The sequence below is a fragment of the Festucalex cinctus genome, chromosome 13 (genome assembly GCF_051991245.1).
Source record: "Festucalex cinctus isolate MCC-2025b chromosome 13, RoL_Fcin_1.0, whole genome shotgun sequence".
Taxonomy (NCBI): domain Eukaryota; kingdom Metazoa; phylum Chordata; class Actinopteri; order Syngnathiformes; family Syngnathidae; genus Festucalex; species Festucalex cinctus.
Window position 1 is genome coordinate 18,049,221 of NC_135423.1, and position 22,879 is coordinate 18,072,099.

The following is a 22,879-nucleotide window of genomic DNA, read 5'->3' on the forward strand; positions in this document are numbered from 1 at the left end:
AAAACCAGATGATTTAAACCCACCTTGTGAAACGTGTTTCAAGACAAAAATGTTACAAACACCTATAAGTACGCATATGTAGATAGGAATTTCCAGCTTTTCCTGTTGGATGTACACAAAATAAGTATAATTGTGGACAATTTATCAAGGTAATTATTTGTGAAAAAAACAAAACAAAAAACAACAGCAACATTACAGAGCTCGTTGTATGCTGCTACATAAATGTCTTCACATTTATTTTTATTTCCGTTGACTATCTGATCTGATCTGTTGTCTTGTATGTAAACGCTCATGTCTATGTCGCAATAGTAACCGGAAACAGAGTACAGCTAATTCATCATAGTCTACGAGGGGCCGTCACTGACATAATTCAAGATTAAATCTCCCCCACACAACTGAAACACTCTTGTGAGCATCTGTAGCGTGTGTGAGCGAAAATCATTTCATTTGTGCATGAAAGATAGATTCACTTGAATGTATATACACGACATGGATGTTTCATTTATGTGGCTTTCAAATGGAAGCCAATTAAGTTTAGCAAACTCAAAGTGTCTCTTCAAAGTAAACTATTTCACTTCTCTAATGTCTGTCTGTTTCAGTTGTGTGTATGAGAGCATTTCTGTAGCATATATGAGAGCCTTTTTGTAGCGTTTCAGTAGTGTGTAAAAGAGTTTTAGTAGTGTGTATGATAACATTGCAATAGTATTGGAGAGATAATCCTGAATGTCCCTGATAGCCCCTTAAAATAGTCTCTGTCATATTTGAGCGTGACCTACTGCAGTTCATCTGAATATTGTGAGTTCATTTGGTGCAAATAAACACCAATAGTGATTAATGTGATTGTGTACTGAAGTCATGCATAGCAAGCGCTGTGACACACCCATGTATTCTTCATGGGGCACCTACTGCATAGATTCTTTTCTCAAGTTCATGGGCATTTAAATCCCTGCGGGGCACTCTTAAAATCATTTACTTTTAATTAATTTCCTCTCTCTATATTAATAAACGATATAATCCCCTAAGTGGTTCTAATTTATTAAAGGTGCTGCATGATTCATTAGCCAATTGCTGCGTAATAGGGAGAGCTTTTTGCTTTGTCAGCAGAGCCCACAAGTTGGCAAGTTCATCCCAGAAGTCAAAACAACTCTTAAAAGTGCAACGTGAGGAAATACTGTACACAGACCTGGAAGGTCTTCAATAGAAGTGAGAGACAGTCAACCTGATACTGTGCTGATGTAGCAACCACTAGATTAGATTGGATTTAGATAGATAGATAGATAGATAGATAGATAGATAGATAGATAGATAGATAGATAGATAGATAGATAGATAGATAGATAGATAGATAGATAGACAGACAGACAGACAGATAGATAGATAGATAGATAGATAGATAGATAGATAGATAGATAGATAGATAGATAGATAGATAGATAGATAGATAGATAGATAGATAGATAGATAGATAGATAGATAGATAGATAGATAGATAGATAGATAGATAGATAATTTACTTCAAAAGATTTATTATGGTGAATGTTCTTCTCTTAACATCCCTTGTTCTGACTGTTCTTTGGTTTGGACAAAGTAGCATAAAAAAAGCAACAAAAGGTCAAAGGCACGGCCAGGGAATTTTATTTCTATACCACATTTGATCAACAAACAGTCAAAGACACAACACCTACAAGCATCAACAAACACAGCTCACAACATTCAGAAACAAAGCAAAGAAAACTAAAGTAGCTTACATAAATTACTAAAGCAACATACAGGACAGAAAACTTTAAAAACATTTACAAGCAAAGTATTAAAAGTAAAAAAAAAAACACCATTTAAAAGGTATTGAAGACCTTAATTAAAGTGTAGGAAAAAAAGCAACAAGAACAAGCAAAAGGCTAATGCAGAATTAATTCATTTGATAATTGCTGAACCGAACTGAGCTTTTGTGACGATTTGCAGACATCTCACATGTACCTCAGAAGCGAGAACGACCGCTATGCCTCCATCCAGGCCTCTCTTGTTCTCTTAAAGGGAATTCATAACAACCGGACCAAAAGATAATATTTCTCCAAATTCTCCTCTTATTCACTGATCATCAGTGGTTCTCAACCATTTTTTTTTTTTTTTGAAATATTGACATAGAATATGACGTATGACGAAGTGACGTAGAAGACCACCTGAAGTTCGAAGTTTATTGAACATATATATATATATATATATATAAACACATAAACAAATAACAAAGAAAGGGAGTTCAAGGGAGTAGGAAGAAGTTGAAAACTTATCCAATCCTACCCCTTATTCTTCATATCCTATCACTTATTTCACATTTGATACAATAGATTACATTTTAATAAAAGAAAATATATAATCCTACTCATATAGCGTATGCAAATAAAATTAATAGAAATACACAATAATAATACATCAGCATACTCATGTATACAATTCTCATTACACTCATATTGATACATCAAAGAAAAGTAAATAAATAAATCATTAAATCATCACCTGTGTATAATAATAATAATAATTATTATTATTATTATTATTGTTATTATTATTATTATTATTAATAATGTTGTTGTTATTGTTATTATTGTATGTTTATTGTTATTATTTTTTTCTGCCAAATACCCCCTATAACCAGCGCAAAGTATTTTCTTGTTGAAGTGCTGTGCCATCATTGTTTGATTTGGAACTCTATTTATATTTATGTGGCCTCTCTTAAACTACTTAGAAATACAAATATCTAACTAAAAAAGAAAGATAGAAATAATTTAATTACAAATAAAGATTAATGCACATAAATCAACATATGGTGTTGTCCTTTGGGGTCATAGTAAAGCTCTGTTCTCAAAGTACATAATTAACTGGATTATTATTATTATTATTATTATTATTATTATTATTATTATTATTATTTTATTATTTTTATTTTTTTAGTCAAGTAGCCTAATTGATAGGTGATTCTAGGTGGCATATTCTGGTATGAGAGAGATGCTGTTTTTAGGTCACTTTAATAATGAATATAAAATTTATTCTATGAATTTATATTTTTGTATTTACATACTGTACTTTTAAAATATATTTTAAAATGTCACGTACCCCCTGGAGTGCCTTCACGTACCCCCATTTGAGAACCAAGCGCAAGAGAACTTAATTGAGTCATTCCTCAGTGTCAAGGACTTACCGCTTCAGCAGCACAGACCCTCAACCACACGTTGAACTTGACAGTGAGTTCAGTAAAGTTGCATGTGCGCGCGCCCAGCCAACTTTAGTTGGCTGAAGTTTGACGTACGCGCCGGTTGCGTGCAGACAAGCAGACAGAAGCTCCAAAGGCGCTGGAAACTATGCAGGATATTTCTCCAATACTGGACTGAATTCACTGCTTTAGGCGTGATAAGACGTCCGGCGCCTCCGCTCGCATGTGTGACCATGACGGGAACTATATTACACTCCACCTGCACTTAGTCCGACTGCTTTGTACGCTTCAATCATCCGAGGAGGTGAATACTTTTTGGACCAGGACCTCGCGTGTGTGTCCGTGTGCGTTTTGGTGCGCGCCACGCGTCAACAAGTGGATGGAAACTTTCTTTTCATGTACTTGGAGCGAGTAGTTCTAGGTAACTGTACGGCGTGGAGATTTTGGCCAGTTAATCGTCTTTTTCCCGAGTTTATTGTCGGCATGAGTGGACCAGTAGTTTTCCACATGTGCGTGGTGCTTTTACTTTTACTAAGCGCAGGAGCACTGGGGAGAGCTCAGGTTTCCATGATCAAAGTCATCAGGGGCAATATCAGGAGAGATGGTAAGATCACTTCTATCATTATTAGAATTGTTTCTTTATTTTTGAATTGTTTATTGCTTCTGTATCTTAATACACACACACAACTGATCAAAGCAAATATATGTTGACCTTTGGAAAGTTATGTTCGTATTCAATTGATGCCCAATTGTCAATACAGCCCAGCATGCTATTTGTCCACGAGTAAGACAATTTCCTGCACTAGTAGAACGACTAAGTTGCACTAGAAGACTGACTGTGACCAGATTAATTAAGCATGTTTCCCTCGACAACCACAAATATCTATATACATTTTTACATGTTTAAGTGGGGCATTCTTATGGGACAACTACATGTTACTAGGTAGGCAAAAAGTGGCTATTTTGGTGATACTAGTAAGGTTAAAAAGGCTACTAGTGTAAGACAATAGTTGCCTACTAGTTAGGCCTAGAAGTACAGTCGTTTACTGATAAGGTGTGGTTGTGTAATAATGGTAGGCCAAAAGAGGCATCAGTAGGAGGGACACATTTACTTCCTTTTCATTCTACTGAGTTAGTTGTCTTATTAGTGACAACAAAGAGCGTACTAGTAGATGGACCTTAAGCTCAATATCATACCAAATGAATGCACACATTTGTGGCTTTCCATATACCTACCTCACTGTTTGCTGAATTTGCCACACAGCCTATTTAATCATTGTTTCAGTAGCTTCCCACCTTAATTTGACAATGAAATATTTATATTTATGATTTCCTGTAACTTTTGGCATTAAAAATAACAATTTGCCTTAAAGTATGGCAGATATTTGTATCCAGCTGTTGATCAGGAATAATAATAATTATAGGGATGGGAAAGTACCGATACCATGTGCAGGTATTGCTATCAGTGCCGATACCAGTCTTATTTTAAGGTATCAATATTGATGACAACGCCCTCTTGTGGCCATTTTATGACAAGGAAGTAGTAATTATAAATTAGAGTACCAGTAATAGAAAATTGCCAGTAATTTCATACAATTTTAAGTAAAAATGCTATAATGGGATATACCTGTATAGGTTTTTCACATTAAAGTTAACTGTAATTGCTGTTGTTGTTTTGTTTTGTTTTGTTTTTCCGTTGATTTTAGTCTTGGTAAAATCTTGGTGTCGGTGACAACTCAAGAGTTCAGTAGGCTACAGTCGGAAAAAAAAAGTGGTATCGAACATATCAAATAATATCTAAAAAGAAAGTCAAGTTGATTAATTGAGAATTATTTTTCCCCATCCAGGAAATTGTGTCTAATGCCTGTAAATGCCAGCAATCCATCAATGTATCTGTTTGTGTGACGAAATGACTGATTGTGAGACTTCTGTCATTAGGAGAATTCAGAGGAAGAGTGGTCGACAGACATAAAAATTGCAAATGAGGTCAAGTGCACATTAGTCATCTGAAACAAAGACTGTCACTGTCGCGCAAGTCTTCCCTCCTTGAGTCTGACTTCCTGCAGGTGCACGCCATGCTTATTTTTCCTGTCATCCCCGGGCTACCGTTGCGCTATAGTACCTTTTATTAAACACACAGACAGCTGCGGGGTTGCTTTTGGCAGGGAAACATGAAAATACCTCTGTTTTAGATTCGAACCTGGACAACAGCCCTGAGGCCTGTTCCACCTCCTACTCCGATGCGTTTATGAAGAAACACAGAAGCATTTGCATGGCCTCTGCACTGTGCTCTCTGCTTAGTCATGCATTAGGAAAAGCCCTAGAGCTATGAATTTTCACATTTTCTAATTTACTTCTGTGCCTAATGGCATTTCTCACAAGTAAATGGCAGCAGAAAGACTAATGCTCTCCAAAAATGTAAACAATGCGAGGACTGCGTTTGTGCACTTTACTTGACACGCTGCAAGTATTATGACTGGCACAATGACAGCATATCAGCTTGCAATCACACCGCCACTTTTGTGTGGCCTCTCAAGGTTTGATTGATATGAAAGCAAAAAGGTGGGAAGAAAATTATAGTATCATTAGTGTAATTTATAGAGGAGTTTAAGCTGCAATACCTTTGGAAGTGGGTGTTCATATTACTATAATTAGACTCCCATATTTGTTTGTTTTGATCCATATTTAGATATTTAGACACCTTCTTTTTTATTGTCTTTTGTTACGTTGTAGCAAAAGGTGCTGCATTTTTCCCCACTTCATCACCAAAAAGTCACGAGTTCTTCCTTGACCAAGTCTGGGGAAATATGTCATGCATATATCTGTATCCATCCAATCAACTATATTCATTTTTATTTCTACAAATCTGATATTAAAGGGGTTCTCAAACTTTTTAATGCACTGCAGTATTTAGCATAGTACCACATTTATGGAGCATGTTATTTCATCATTTTCGTTTTGCTTGCAGTCATATTAAAAATTTGGTTTCGTATTAAATATTAGCTGAGTTAAAGAAGAAAGAGCAGTCTTGTACTTGACATCATGCAAACTCCTCCGTGAATTGGGAAGTCCCTGTGATGATGTCGTTAAAGAGTCATGTGTTTTTGTGCTCAGACACAGCTAACATCATACTAGGCCATTTGGAAGCCTGCAGATGTGAAGTTTTAAGGGCTGTTATTATTATATAGTATATATATTTTTTTTTAAATTTATCCAGTGACATTTATCAATTCAAATTGTGAGCATTTTAAAAAATATATATTTTTGAGATTTTCTTGTGCAAGGCTATATTGTAGCATTGATAGTCGCTTTGATATGTTCAATAAAGAAATTATTACATTACACTCTTTAGTCTTACACCAGGCCCACTGAAAAATAAATATGTCCAGAGTTTAATTACATTTGGCAAATATGTAGCCGGCTCTACTTTTATGAGTCTTGACATAGCAAAAATACATCTAAAGTGGGCCCTTGGAGACCGCCCAATCGTTTGTGAAATAATTTTGCTGAACCACAATTTAAAATCTGATTGTCATTTATTTTTTGATATATATTTATTTTGTATTACTTTTGACAGATTGAAGTTATTTCTGTCACCATCTGGACCACACACACTCACACACTTTCTGACCAAGATTCATGACAAAGAATGCCGTTGTAAATTATAGACTAAATATGTGCTGTTGTTTGATTATACAAGCATGAACAAAAACTGCAACTGACTTTGTGTACCAAATCCAACTTTTTTTTCCCAATACTGTATATGTTTCATAAAGGCTCCCCTTATAGTTTTGTGATTTCTGCTATTCTGTCGTCTTTCTTATCAGTAGCTTTCCTCTCTCAGCGCTGTCTTATCAGTCTGTGCCTGACTACATATCGCTCCATCTCTCCAGATCCTCTGCCTTCAATCTTCCCTGTTCTCATTTCTTTCTTTATCATCCCATCTTCTTCCATTTGTTTCAGCTTTTACCCTGTCATCTCTCTGAGCTCTTATAAGGGGACAAACAATGTCACAGACTCGGGAACAAACCAAAGAAATCTACACAAAGAAAACGTTTTTTTCCCCCTATAATGCATATTTAATTAAGGAACATCTTCATCATGGTATTTTCCTAAAGAGCAGTGCTATTTTCCCTTTTGCTCATGAATTAATTTCCCTTCTAACTGCAAGCCTGTGACAGCTGATCCTATATGACCAATGTCATGCCCAAATAAGGGCATGAAGCAGGAGAATAAACTTAAGACATAAGACATGAACATAAGAGATGAACATACAGATGAACATACAGCAACAAGCCTCATGGGATGATATGGTGTCATCAATTAAGGTTGTGTCTGGGGAGGTCACGACTGATGAGGTCGGGTCGATGTAACTTGACCTTGAATCTAAAACCAGCACTTTAAGTTCTCAGCTGCTGCAACAAATTTCCGGCACCTGGAAATATTTGGTAACGAATAAAACAGACAGACAGACAGTATGACAACGATAGTCTGTGCCCAATCATGGAAGGAAATCGGGAGCTCTGAAGTGCAGGCCTCCCTTAACTTCAGCTCTGACGAATCTTCCCGATGGTCATGAGCTGGAACGATTAACACCTTCGTGGAATTAATTACCGCGTTATAGGGCTGTTGGAAAAACGAGTCTGGACAGAGATCATTTTAACATCATTTTCATTGACCCCCAGTCATTAGACTTACACTGGAAGAGGCCGCACTATAGCGAAGTACATTTTAAAAGTGGAATCATCCTTGCAATTCCGGATGTTGTTAGGATTAAGATGGGGAAAAAAAAAAGAATATTCGGGACACGGCTTACTTTGATTTGTCCGTTTTTATTTTAGTACAGTAACAAGCTTGAGACAAAGGTAAATCTTAAAAAAAAAATAAAAAATCAAATGCCCCTTCTAGGCTGAAGCAGGTGACTTCCATAATGAATATCTAATATGACTTCTTGGATGTGTATACCAGAGTGCCATCTTTTACTACAGGACCTCCAGGCATCATTCTTGTCTTTATTCCTCCTAAGTCTGCAGACACCAGCGTTACCCATCCGTGCATATAAAGGTCACAAATCCAACAGCTACAGATGTTTACCTATAGTGAGATAAAAGCCTCCTTTTCAGTGCCTACAGGCTTGTTTGACGCCTGGGTAAACCATAAAAGCTTTTAAGTAAAACGAAATGTTTGAAACAGTTCAGTGGCCCAAGAGGGCAGTAGTACCAAATAAGACCACTCATAGTTAAATGAAAAAAAACTAATAACATCTGTATACAGTAAATTGTAATATACCACAATAGTAATAATGCACCGATTGGACATTTGCGTAGTTGAACAAAAAAACAATTCAAGAGCAGCATCAAAGAAAACAGAGCTCAATTATAATTGACACTGTCAGTGAGATACTATTTGAACTACAGATAAATTTAATAATAATGCATATATTTGTGGAGACTGTGGTCAAGTTGTAATTTACAATTTTAGAAATGTACAGAATTTCACAATATGCTTCATGTTAAAGATTAAATAGCTGTTAATATGAAATGAAAAATGTACTGAGCCGTCACCAATGTCTTACAAATGCAATTATGCCATCTAGTGGCCTAAAAATGACCTCAACACAAATCAATATCACACTCGTTTATTTACAGTACAGTAAATCTATTTGATTTTAATTACATTTTATGAAATATTATGAAATTACTGTATCAAAGACTAAAGGACATAGCTATATTTCTATTACTTTAACATTGTTTGCATTTTTATGTTAACAAGATTATGAAAACTAATTACACTTGAAAATTTTAATGACACCCCTCGTAAAAAGTAGTCTAAAAAAATAAATACTCAGGAAAGTATAAAGTACTGAAAAAACTATTCAAGTACAATGACAAAGTATTTGTACTGAAAAAAATACCTGTAATTTACTTAGAACACATTACTTGATTATATTGCTCACTCAAAAGTGCATATATACCGCTGTTATGTTACATCCACATGCGCAAACATGCAGCTGTAGCATGAGTGCTGTCATACTTTCTTGGCATGACATCAGAGAATGTGCTGTCATGGTCCTTGACTACTTCTGAGAACACTGATAATATGCATATGCATGTAAACAGACGCACCCACCCACCAACCACTCACATTTTTAACAAAGTCAAGTATCAAAATATGCTTGAGCAAGTTAATGTGAGGATCCATTTTGCAAGTCCGATATGGTTTTGGCATTTTCATTTCCATGGCATTTTCCGTGTCAGTAATAATATTACAACAATGTTTTACAATGGCTTAGAGTGAGGGAATCTCCATTTATGCATTAATTCTTGACCTTTACATCAATGTCATGATCTCACATCAAGGTTCATGACAAATGCAATCAGGACTTCTGATTGTATTACTCACTACTATTGAATGTGATGAATTGTCCATGGTGTAATGTCTGTAAGCTTTGATGGACATTTTCTCTTGGCATCATCATCCAGCCATGACGTGTTTGCGTCAAATTCATCATCGTTTCAAAAGCAGCTGCAAAGTATTTCCACATGTCGTGATATGAAACTCAAGGGTGGGAGCGGGGAGGAGAGACATTAAGGTTATTGGAATTGTTGAGTCACAAGACAGCGGACATTGAACTACTTCACACCCTCCCAAATGGACACGTTCACAAGCAAACACAATTACAGGGTCTCCCTTCGAAGGAATCCCCTAATAATCACTCGTACTTTCCACACACAAACTAACACAAGCAAAAGCAGCCCCACCTAAACATGTTTGGCAGATCATTTCTTTCCTTCCCTGCAAAAAGGAAATCGGGTGGTAACCTTTTGAACGGTCGGATGGGAGGGTGTGTGCGCATTTCTGTGCAACGAGACAAGAGGCAAGCGCGTGATGAGGTCTTGAAAGGCCAGTGGCGGAAGGTGGTGGTTAATACTTCTGCTGCTGTCAGGTGGAGGTAGCGGCTGGAAGTAGAGCGGTGAAAGTGTAGAGAGGGATTACAAGAGTTGGAGAGGAAAGGTGTTTAAGAAGAGATATGCCAAGTTAAAGGAGCTGGAGGAGTTGTCCCCTCACTTTTCTGTCCTGTCAGCATTTAAAAAAAAAAGAAAAGAAAAAAAGGGAACTCAGAGCAAGCCAAATGGACTCGGTATAAAAGGTGAGGCAGCTCTGCCTCTCTTACCCGCCGGCTTCTGATTGGAAGATATGATGAAAAGGGATGATGAGTCATAGCAGAAGAGTCACAAATTAAAAGTCTACAGTCGTCTGCCCCTAAAGTGACTCCCTCATCTCTTGACTGAAAATTATTTTAAGTAGCAGTGAATTATCTCAATGATATTCAGACACATTAAGTTCTTTAGCCCTTCATAGGTGTGTATTGAAGTTGAAATGGTCTCTTCAGGTAATAGAAGGAAATGCTTTCTTACAGAGTCAGTCTACAAAGATGGAATGGAGTCAACCTCTGATTTGTTCGTATTTAAAAACAAATCAAAATAAAATTATTTGGTCAGTTTCGTTATCATCATACAACCTCCACACAGACATAAAGAAGTAAAGCAAAATAAAAACAACAGACACACTGACACAGTGTGGCCATAGGGGAATTAAAAACAATCAATGAAAATGAAGCTTCATGAACCACTTGTGATTTTTTTTTTTTTTTTTTTACTCCTCTAGGTGGTGCTCTTGGTTTAAAGATGAAGACTAGTGCAACACAATCGATTACATTTCCATTGCATCTTTCAACCAAGAGAAGAGTAGAGGAGTAAAAAAAAATAAAAAATTACAAGTGTTTAATGAAGCTTCATTCTCCCATCACTACCTAAAAACACAGTTTGACTTTTTTATTATTATTTTTTTATTAATTACAAGTTGTGACCTAAAAACTTGTATTTAAGTGAAAGCTATGCCATGATTAAGAATAGTTTTTTTGTTTTTAACAATATTTGTTAATGCATTGCATCCCAATTACAAGACATAATGACATTAAGTATTGGTACTACATATCTGTGAGTACTCAAATGTAAATCTCCATTCCCAAAAATGTGGTACGGTTCAAATATGTATCCTTATTCTTTTTGATGCTGTGAGAGCAGTGTGTAAGGGGAAAGGGTGAAGCCACAAGAGACATTTATTAATTCAGGTGGAGTAGAGTCTTGGCTGAAGCACCTGACTGGCATTAGATGCGGAAAACAGAGTGGAGCAGCTAAATTGGATGTGGAAAAAGAAGATTAAGGCTATAAGGCAAGAGAGACAGAATGGGGGAGTCGCAAGAAGCCATGGAGAAGATGATAAGGTCAGACTATGAAAGAGAATATAGCATGTAGGTGAAGTATGGAAACAGGAAAAAAAAAAAAGGGGAAGAAGTAATACAGTAAATGGAGATGCTTGGATGGCAAAGGAAAATTATTTGTTGGTGAGAGTTTGAAATGAGGTGCAGTGTATCAACTATCCTGTTCAAGGTCATGGACATTTGATTGGTTCCCAATCAGTCAAACTTGGATTCACACCACCAGCCACTGAGCCAGAATTGATCCCAGGCTGCCTGCATGAAAGTCAGCCTTGCAAGCCACTACATTATCGTTGACCATATCCTCCTTGAATATAAAAAAAATAATAATCCGGGGAATCATCAACATGATTCCAAAACACTTTCAGGGTCAAATTAGTATAGCCCAAGCACCGACTGCTTACGCATGAAAAGAATACCCGACGTGATGTGTTTCCGTAAGGCATCCAACGACAGGGAGCTGGCAGAACAGCTTTAAATGGCTTTGCTTCATAAAACTAACGGCTTCATTACAATGCCACTGTAGTTGCAGCTGGTGTGTTAATTACACTGATAGCCCTCTGGCAAGGTGGAACAGGTTCTCTGAGGGGAATGCAGGGGGGAAATAAAAAGGATCCCCGGTGAAGCCATTCGGCTGCTATTTAGCATGAGCGGGAGCCATGTTATTAAGCTGTAGACAAGATTTTATGTATTGACTTCATTTCGACACTTGCAGACAATCTCGGCTTTCTGTTTAGATCAACAAACAGAAACAAAAACTGCTAGTTTGGGGACATTTTGCTTTCGATGCAGTGCAAGCTACACTATGTAATTATATATTAGGGGTGGTAGCTGCATCATTGATCATGATATAACAGTAAAGGGATTGGAAAACCTTTCCTTTGTTTGACTTTTCCTACTGCTTTTGCAACAATTAAAAAAAGTGTTACACTAAGGAATACGTCAACATGAGTGGAATCCTTTTCCCATTCAAAGAAGGTGAAGGCAATTACAAGTAATATACCGGTTAACTAGGCAAAACACAAAAACAGCATTTTCTGTTGAGTGTATACACTCGCTGTTTCACCACTGTTAAACCACTTCAAATAACTAAAAAACAACACATCTTCAATGAAGGAGAACAAATATCACTACTTTAGGTGCACAACACATCATCTGCTTCCAGTTGAAAGTTTTAATTTGATATTTGCTGGGAAACATATCCACCATTCAAACATGTTTTAAAATACAACTTGGCGCCTGATTCAGGGCAATGTTTGTTTATGCTGATCAAACACATATTGGGCCAAACAATTTTGATTAGTGCTGTATTTGTACTTGTTTGGAATGGAAATTCATTTTACAGCACATTTTAAACAGGGACATATAAAAACTCAACACAAAACAGTGATATATACAGTATATATCAGTGTCAGTGATGGGCAACTGGCAGGCCCGAGACCACACTCTGAGTTGCCCATTGATTAATGTTCAAAAATTGGAGATAAAAAAATACGTATTTACGTATGCAGCTTCTAGAGATTACTGAACGCAACATACTTAGAGCTGCTCTGCCATTGGCTATTACCTTAGCATGGTATGTGTCTATGTGTGTAAATAGATAATAGATATGTCTATGTAGTGTCCTCGTCATTCGCCCCTCGGGCCATGAGGTGCTCAGATAGTTTTACGTAAATGTATTAATTAACAGCCGACGAATTTGTGCAAAAATTCAAACAATTGGTGATTGATAAAGGCTACGTTGCACAGTAAGTTTTTAATTGCAACAAAACCGGCCTTTTTTGGAAAAAGATGCCTCACCGTACTTGAAGTTTCCATCAAGATCTGGAATTTATTGAAAAGAATCACCCAGAAAAAGTGTTCACCAGTCGGGCAATCGCTCACTATGATGATGACGTTGGCCTTGGACATTTAAAAAAAAAAAAAAAGAAAAAAAAAAAAAAAAAAAAAAAAAAAAAAAGCAAACATCCTTGGATCAGTTCTTTACAAAACACCAGGCAAAAAACACTTCTGAGAGAGAACATGAACCAAAGAGGGCAAAAAACGATGAGGACAGCAGTTAAAAATGTAAATGACCATCATTTTTATTCTTTACTCTATTCTATACTCTGTTTTTTACATTATGCACAAATCTCATTTATTGTGCAATAATCTAATTGTAACATGTATTTGTTACATGTTTTGATGCATTTTTATGCGTTATAAAACATTTATGTCTGAATTTTGGGAGGCTTGGAACGGATTAGGGCATTTACATGGAAAATGCGTCTCTACTTACAAAATTTTCTAGTTAAGAACTTTCTTCCAGAACCAATTAGTTTCATAACTAGAGGTACTACTGTACTACAAAGTGAGTAGGCCTGAAAAATAATAGTACCCGAATAAAGTACAAATTTTAAGTGAGTTAATTTTTGTGGAAAAAAAAATGCACAAAATGAAATGAAAACAAATTCTTGCACTTAACACTTCACAGTTTTGTGCTGTCCTTGAATCATAATTTTTATGCAAGAGAGCCTTTTGCACTGTAAAATAAATAATGTGTGGTTGTTTTGTTGTTTGCTTCTATATATTGAGAAATGTATTATCAAAAATGATCTATATTAAGAGTATGTATTTCATACATACAATAAGTTCAGTGTTTAAGTTGCCCATCCCTGATATACATAATATAATAGCATTTAAAAAAATAATAATAATAATAATAAAAATTCTAACTCATAGTTCAAAAGAGCAACTCCACCTAAAGAAACTCAATGGGATCGTGTGGAATGTATGTGCACACAGGTGAAGACGTTTCTCCAGCAGCACAATGGAACCAAATGGCCTCATTGCCTGCTAAAAATGGAGCCAAAATAATCGAATGGCGCCGTCATGTTTCTGCTAGCAGGGCTAATTCAGGGTGAGACACACGCCAAATGCCAGAAGTGACACTGCAGAAAAATGAGAGCAGAAGCTGCACTCACACCCCGGGAGATTGGTCCCTGCTGAAGGAAAGAGATAAACACTTTTGTGTATTTATGCCGTGTGTCTTATGTGTGTTGCGTGTGCAAGAGGGGGACTTTGACAAATCCTCTGGTTCTCAGCGAGTGCTATGTCTTTGTTATTTTGACAATGGTGCTCTGACACAAATGAAAGAGATTCTTTCTTCCCCCCCGTCAAATGCTTTTTATCTCCCCTTCTCTGAATGTCAGCGTTTCTCCACATATTTCTCACATTCCCCCACGCGTGTATCCCGGCATTTCTCCATCCGTCTCCCGCCCGTCTCTATCTCTGTCTCCTCTGGTCTTCATTAGCCTCCTTTCTCCTGGGTTCAGCTCATCGTTAACTCTCTCAGAAGTTGGTGAGCAGCGCAGGGAGAAAGGGACTGTTGCAAGGATGCATACAGTATGCAGGCTGACGGAGAAAGCGGGCTGTGGGAGGACAGTAAAAGTGTGGTTGTGAGATGTCAAGGGGAAAAGGGTGAAAGATGATGACAGAGTAGTTAACAGACAGGACCGGAATTGAAGATGAGGAGGAGCAGGTGGATGTTGATGTGCTACTGTTGAGCCTTCAGCGAGATAAGTGATCCCAGCGGTGGGTAGGTCAGATACATACTGGCAGTCAGAACACTGACACACGTGCACGCATATCTGATGTGAGTCAGAGAGCAGGACTTGTGTCAAAACATAAGCGTCTGCTCAGTAACAGAGCAAACATGCATCTAGCAAACATCATTCAAGTTGCCCTTAGAGGGAACGGACTTGAAAAATGTGTGTTAGCCCATGCACAGAGACAGACAGACAGAAAGCGAGAAAACTTTTTAGTGAATGACATAATGTCTATTGAATATATCAATTAAGTATTACAGCAAATCAAACACATACTATAGTTGCTGAACAGCTCTTTGCATGAATCGGCTAATTTTTTTGCCCATTCATCTTTAGAGATGAGCTCTTTTTATCATCACCGTGATCTTTAGTTCCCTCCACAGATTGTCAACTGAATTCAAGTCTGGACTGTCTGGGCCATTGCAAAAGTTATTTATTTATTTATTTATTTATTTATTTATTTAGTTAGTTATTTATTTTTAATCCACGAACCCTTTCTTAACCGATTATGCTGTGTGTTATGGGATTTTGTTACGCTAAAATGTCCACATATTCAAAATAGTCTAAATGAATTCAAAACTAACTATAGCAAAGACATTTAAAACTAGGGATGTTCGATACCACTTTTTTTCAGACCGATACTCAGACCCTCAGTACTCACCGATACCAACTGCCGATACCAGTAGTACATTTTGACAAATAAAAAAAATCACTAAAGGATATTTTTAAACAAATATATTTCCTTTAATTTTGACAACAACAAAAAAACAGCACAGTCACTCTTCAATATTCTTAACGCTCAAAATAAAACACAAAAATGGTCTTTTAGTTTAAGATTCACAATTTTGAAGTATTTCCAAACCGGTGAAATTTTGGTGGAAAACTGCTGCAAGCTAGCGCCAGTTACAGGCAAGGAGGACTCACTTAACGTCTTCCCCATCTGCCATCGGTCGCTTGTACTCGTCTGCGTCACGAGTACTCAAGTACTTGAAAAAAGGCTGGTATCGGCCCAATACCGATACCTGGTATCGGTACTCACCCATCCCTATTTAAAACTATTATTATCTTGGGCATGCTGAATGTCAGATTAGCAGTTAGTACATCTACAGTCATCAAGTTCTAGGTTTGAATTTAATGGAACACAAGACTTGTGAAAAACTAACCAGCTATTCTGTGAAATGGTTCATTTCAACTCTTCCCTGAAAGAAAAATACCAATTTATGTTGACCAATTATGATTTGATAGCACTTTTTATGAATATTTTTGCGTTAAGTACAGCATTTTGGACAGTCACGTGACCATAGTGACATATCACGTGCATAAAATACACATTGAATGACATGGAAAGAATGACGCAAAGACACGAGGAATTATCGCGTCCCACAGCGGACATCAAAGGTGAAATTACGCCTTACAACAAAGAAGTACTTCTTCAAAAGCAGTACAGCCATGGAAGACACGCCAAAGATTTGTTTCCAACTGAAAGCTGGATAAAACTTCCAGATCCAGCCGCCGGCGAGTCGAAGTGGACGGTAAACATCCGGGTGACTTGTACTCTGCTAGGCTAAGCTACATGTCGTGTGCTAAGCACGCTTTAGCCCACATTAGGAGCAACCGCCCCACACGGAATGACATGAAACCGGAAGAATTGGCACAGTATTTGGGATCGAAGACATCCTTTTCTTGCTCATTACGTCAGCAAATTCCCATTGAAATGAACAAAGACGGCTTCAGGTTTCGCACGGGATACGTCATCACGATCACGTGATCGGGAACATGGCGTTCCCCACGGTACGTTCGAATTCGGATACTTAATCGGTTTAAAATCAAATTCAAGGGAATAGGATGCCAAAGATATTTGCACTTTTATTTTTTTGTACACAATGCCTAATCCATTACTGGAAATTTATTAATAAGGGTTGTATCGCAACGTGCAGGTTATGTTCTTTTTTTTTTTTAAAGAGCTCAGAATTGTTCATTCGGTAGTCCTACCGATTCAACGTCTTATCATCATTGCTCTTTTTTTTGTTTTGTTTTGTTTTTTGTGTGTGCGTGCGTTTGCGTGTGTGCGTTTGCGTGCGTGCGTTTGCGTGCGTGCGTGTGCGTGCAAATACGTATAAATTTATACTCATTAATTCACCTAAAGCCTTATAAATATCCCATTACCCTTTGCCTTAACCAGGTACTTCAGAATCTCGCCAGAGTCGTGAGGTTTAAATGGTCAGGAGACCAGAGAAAAGGTCAGAAAAAAATAAAGAGAAAAGAAAGATAAATCAAAGTGAAATCCAGCACCGACCAAACACTTCCTGCCTTCCCCATGATTACAAAATCAAAGTCTTACGCCAACCCCGGAAGCCTCTAAATTCCAGCAAATTTAGCGAGATCTCAAGAGACCAGAGGAAAAACTAAAGAGAGGAAGGAGGGAAGGATCGATAAGGCAGAGTGAGATCCATAGAAGCCAGTACATCCAATCCATCAAAGTGAAATCCAGCACCAACAAAACCCCTCCTGCGTGGTTACAAAACCAGAGTCTTATGCCAACCCCAGAAACCTCAAACTTCCAATAAATTGAGATCTCAAGTGACCAGAGGAAAAACTAAAGAGAGGAAGGAGGGAAGGATAGATAAAGCAAAGTGAGATCCACAGACACCAGCACCAACTGATTCAAGGGGCTGTGGGAGGGAGAGGCTACTTCTGTTGAGTTTCAGTAGATGCTGGTGCGACGGATCTGGCATGCATAAGGACCACCACCAAAGAAAGAAGCCGTCAACCGCGGTCCAGCAAAGCGACCACCGCCCCTCCCCCCGGAATCCCCAGGCCGCGGCAGCACCAAGGCCACCCCCAAGCCACCCGTTACATCACCGGTCGGCGAGCCGACCCAAACGCCTGGAACACCCCCGCCCCAGCCCCGGACCACACCCCGGAGCCCAAGGCCGCAGAACGAGGCCCAGCGGGCCCCCACAGCGCCCCACCGGTCCCCAGCCCCCATCCCCCCACGACCCCTCCGCACCCCACCCAAACCCGCCACCCACCACGACCCAGGCCCCACCACCCCCGGCCCCCAAACCCCCGAACACACACCGACCCCCAACACCCAACCCCCCACCCACCCATACCTCCACCCCCCCCAAACAAGCCCCCCCCCCCCCCCAACGACCGCCAACCCCCCCGCGAACCCGGCCCCCCGCGAGCCCCCCCCCACCCCCGGAAACCGGCACCGGGCAGCAGCGCAGAGAGGGAAAACGTGCCCACCCCACCTCCAGCCGTGCGAGAGTAGCACAGCGGCGGGAGGGGGGAAGCAGAGGAGGAAGCACCAGGGGAAAAGGCGGAACACCAGAACACCGAGCCCGGTGGGGAGAGGCCCCGGTCGTCACGCCAGCGTACTAGTGACACCTAACCCTGTTACTGAGTCCGCCAGCTCGCCGACTGGCGAGCTCTACCCTTACACCGTGAATGTGGCCCCACCCAGTGTATATACAAGTGTGTGCGTGTGGTGCATTAAAATTGGGAGCAGGTGAGTCGGAGCAGAGGGAAAAAATTTCCCCTACTCCGACACACCCGCACCCCCCCCCCAAAAAAAGGAGGGACAAAGTGGTGGGGCAGGGACACAGATGGGGGGGACCACAGCACTGCCAGGCACTGCAGTCCATCCCCTCTGATGGCTCCCCGCCCCAACTCACCCCTCCCCTTGGACATGAAGTGCATTAAAATTGGAGGGGAGTTGAAGGGTGAAGACGGTGTTTCCACCCTTCCCCACCCCACCAAGAAATGTGTTGTGTGCCCTATGTGTATATTTACAAAGTGTATAGTGCAAAACTAGTGAAGTGAGTAAGAGGAGCGACCAGCGGGGCCTCACCCAACCCGGCGGGTGTAGGTGGCACGCCCGTCCCCCAGCACCCCCCACCCCCACCCGCCCCCCACCCCACCCATCTGGCACCACAATAGGCGGACCGCCAGCGCAGCAGGGCTACTGGACAGCCCACCGGCCACCGGAGCCCGCCCGGGGCGCCAGGAGTTCTACCGGAGTGGGGCAGGCCTCAAACCCCCGCCCGGCCCCCGGAGCCCGACGCCCGGGCCGGGGAGGGAGCCCCAGGCCCAGGGAGAGGGAGGGGGAGGGGGCGGGGGGCAGACAGGGAAGGGGGGAGGGGGAAACGGGGGGAAGACGACAAGAAGGCGAAAGGGCGGCTGCAGGGCAGGAGGGGGGGAGGAGGAGGGAGGGCGACGGGGGGGAGGAAGGGGGAGGGGAGAGGGAGCCACGGGGCACACCAGAGGCCCACCCGCCCCGAGACGGCGCCGCCCCGGGCACCAGGGAAAGCACCCCAACACCGTACCCCACAGGGGGCCCAGGGAGCGGCCAAGACGCAACCGCTACCGAGCAGACAACGGGGGGTAGAACCAACCCCGCCCGACCACGGGGGACGGCGTCAAGAAAATTGACTAATTAGCATGCAGTAACACCAAGTGTTGATGCTTAGTGCCCACTAGAAATAACTCTTAAGGAGTTAGTGAGTATAGTGTCGTATAGTGTGGTATGCTCGAGCCCACTAGCAGCAACTAGGTTCCTGACTATATAAAAATAAAAACAATCAGATACAAAATACCAAATACAGAAGCAGCGAAAACAGAAGTTGTAACGATGTGGTGGCTCTCGTTAACAGGCAGAATCTTGGCAGGATTAAGTTGCCAAATTAAGATTAAAATATTCTATGTACATAGACCATATTTGTTTAAATCTTGATACTTGATTTTTATTTAAGGCAGAGATTTTTTCCATTGAGATATAATTTATTAGTAAGTTTAACCAGTGGTCGATATTTAGAGATTGTTTATTTTTCCAATTGACAAGGATTATTTTTTTAGCAATAGTAAGGGCTATAAATATAGATTGGGATTGTTTACATGGTAGCTCAGTTATTGTTAAGTCACCTAGTAAACACAATCTTGGAGATAAAGGAAGCCTACAGTTTAATATATCAGCGAGCTTTTCCAAGATTTTAGTCCAGAAATGCAGCACTGGAGTACATGACCATAAAGCATGAAGATAAGTATCGGCAGTGTTTTGTGAGCACTGGAGACAAATGTCGGAGTCAGAGAGTCCCATTTTTTTCATCATATATTGTGTAATATATGTTCTATGAAGTATCTTATATTGGATAAGTTGCAAATTTGTCTGTTTGGTCATTTTAAATACATTTTCACAGATTTGGGTCCAAAAGTCTGGTTCCGGAACTATAGACAAGTCTTTTTCCCATTTTAAAGTCGGTAAATACGTTTCATTTGTGTATAAAAATAACTTAGATATTTTTGATATTTTCTTTATTGTTGTTGGAGAAAGCTTTATAATATCTTTAGCTAAGACAGGCAGTTGGAGCGTATCCTGAAGTGTTGGGATTTGTTTCTTAACCATATTTTTGACTTGCAGATAATGTAAGAAATTTCCGTTTTTTATTTCATATTTCTGACCAAGTTTGTATACGATATAAACTTATTATCTGAGAAAAGATGATGAAGGTGTGTAATTCCTTTCTGCTCCCATAAGCTTAAATGGAACGACTGATTATTAAGTTGAAAGTCGGGGTTATGCCAAATGGGAGAGAGCCCACAGGGCGCCAATTGGGAGTTTGTAATTTCTAATGCCTTCCACCAGGCAGTCAGGGTGGCGGCTATCATTGGGTTTTTAAAACAATTATGTCGTTTTATTGATTTTGTAATAAAGAGTCAATCTAACAGTCTAAGATTATTACAATCCATCTGCTCCAATTCCAACCAACAGTTAGTATCTCTGTTGGGTTGTGTCCATAGCACAAGATATTGTAGTTGATTAGCTAAATAATAGTACATAAAGTTTGGTGCCTCTAAACCTCCTTTAGATTTACTTTCCTGAAGAGTAGATAGACTAATTTTGGCTTTTTTTTTATTCCAATAGAATTTTATGATAGCAGAGTCCAGCGATTGGAACCAGTTAGACGTAGGTTTAAATGGAATCATTGAAAATAAATAATTAATCTTTGGTAAAACTTTCATTTTTATAGTAGCTATCCGTCCTATTAAAGAGATCGGAAGATTATTCCAGCGCTCCAGATCACTACGGATACTATCCAATAATGGTAAAAAATGCAGGTTATGTTCACTGACTCTAAATTGTCCATAGGTGTACCGTGTGAATATGGGTGTGAATGTTTATTTAGTCGATAGGTGCCCTGCGCTATAAAAAAAAAATGGATGGAAGTATAAACAGCAGAAACCATTCAGGACGTGTGTGTCTATGTGTGTTGTGCATTGCAGCAGTTATTGATTGTTCTCCTTAATGTTGCTGTTTAAACTGCAGTAACTGTCAGCAGGAGCCAGATGCTCCTGTATCAAGTGTTGGGGCGTACTCACACTACACTATGCAAATCATGCTGGACTTGTCCAAGTTTATACCTCCCCTGTACAATCAATACAAATTGAGTACAATGTATTGAACAACACACAATGCCACATATACACCCTCTAACCATATCATGTACACTCTATTTCAATACATTAAATGAGCTATATCAAATTATCTACCATTAAAAGGATAATAATGCTCAATTTGATTGAAACTATGAGATAGGTATGAATGTATTTATTGTTATTGTCGTTGCGGTTATGGTGAATAAAAAAAATGCATCATGCAGTGAGCTGTTTCTAATTTGGGATTCAGCTGCATATGCTGACTCGAATCTCATTTGTTGGTGTACCAAATCTTGAGGCCTGTCATAAATGATGTGGTGAAAGAAATCCCCAAACTACACATTATTGTTAAAATTTCCCCACCCAAAGTCCCACCAAGCATTACTCGCTGCAGCTTTGAAACTACAGTACTAACACCATCACCATGTTTGATTTGTGATATCATGATAATGACACCATTATCAGTGGTCAAACCGAGGCATGATGGGATGCCGTCAACTTCGCCCTCCCATCTTGGGGAGTATGCGCAAAGTCAAGGAGCGAGATTCCTATTTTCTGACTGGAAATCCAGTCACTACCTTGAGTTGTGTCAGTCAGCTAAAGATGTAAATATTAATGTTGATTATATACTATGTGCTGTGGACAAAGTGTTATCTAGCTTAAAAAATATTACCGGTACATCAATTTGAAGAAACATTTGGTGTTCAGTATTGTATACATTCAAGATTACAGAAAATGTCCCACAAGGGGACATTACTTGCAACAGTCATGTTCTGTCCATTTCAAAATAAATTTCATTTTGATTTGCCTTATAGTCTCTCCATTTGTTCTTCTCTTTCTCAAGTTTTCTCTTCCGGTTATTTTCAAGAAACCACAATCATCTGGATTTAGTAAAACAGATGTCAAGGCTCGAAAGAACTTTTATTTGAGTAAATTGCTAATTTTCAGGAGAAGTTTGTTGAAAGTTAATGCCAGGCACCTGAATTGACAAACAAAGGAAGCAGAAAGAAAAGTAAAGCCCTCGGTACTGGTGGCCATTCTGATGTTTTTTTGTTCAATATTTCGGAATAATCACGTGTTACGGGTGTATCGAGTTAGTGTTTAGTAATTTCCATCTCATTTGGTCGCTCTGCATTTTGCCATAAGTATTCACAGTTTTACAATGTGTTTGTTTCAGATGCAAAATGTGAATTTTGACACACAAACTACAATGTGATGCCGCTTATTTAGAGCCTGAGACACCTCTTTCCGCACTAATGTGCAAGGAAGCGTTTTTGTATGCCAGATGTGGAGAACTCATTTAACCTGGACTTGTGTCGACTCGAGTCACTAATTTATTGACTTGCGACATGCTTGGCAAAAACTTCT

At 39.4% G+C, this 22,879-nt stretch overlaps 1 protein-coding gene across 1 annotated transcript in view; it reads left to right on the forward strand.

The window, feature by feature from the left end:
* The first annotated feature begins 3,235 nt into the window (after positions 1-3,235).
* The window catches only part of pdgfd (platelet derived growth factor d), a 44,689-nt gene continuing 25,045 nt past the window's right edge, over positions 3,236-22,879 (forward strand). The window contains exon 1 of the mRNA XM_077540648.1: positions 3,236-3,809. Coding sequence (XP_077396774.1) covers positions 3,602-3,809 — 208 coding nt within the window. The 5' untranslated portion in view covers positions 3,236-3,601. The remainder of the gene's footprint in view (positions 3,810-22,879) is intronic.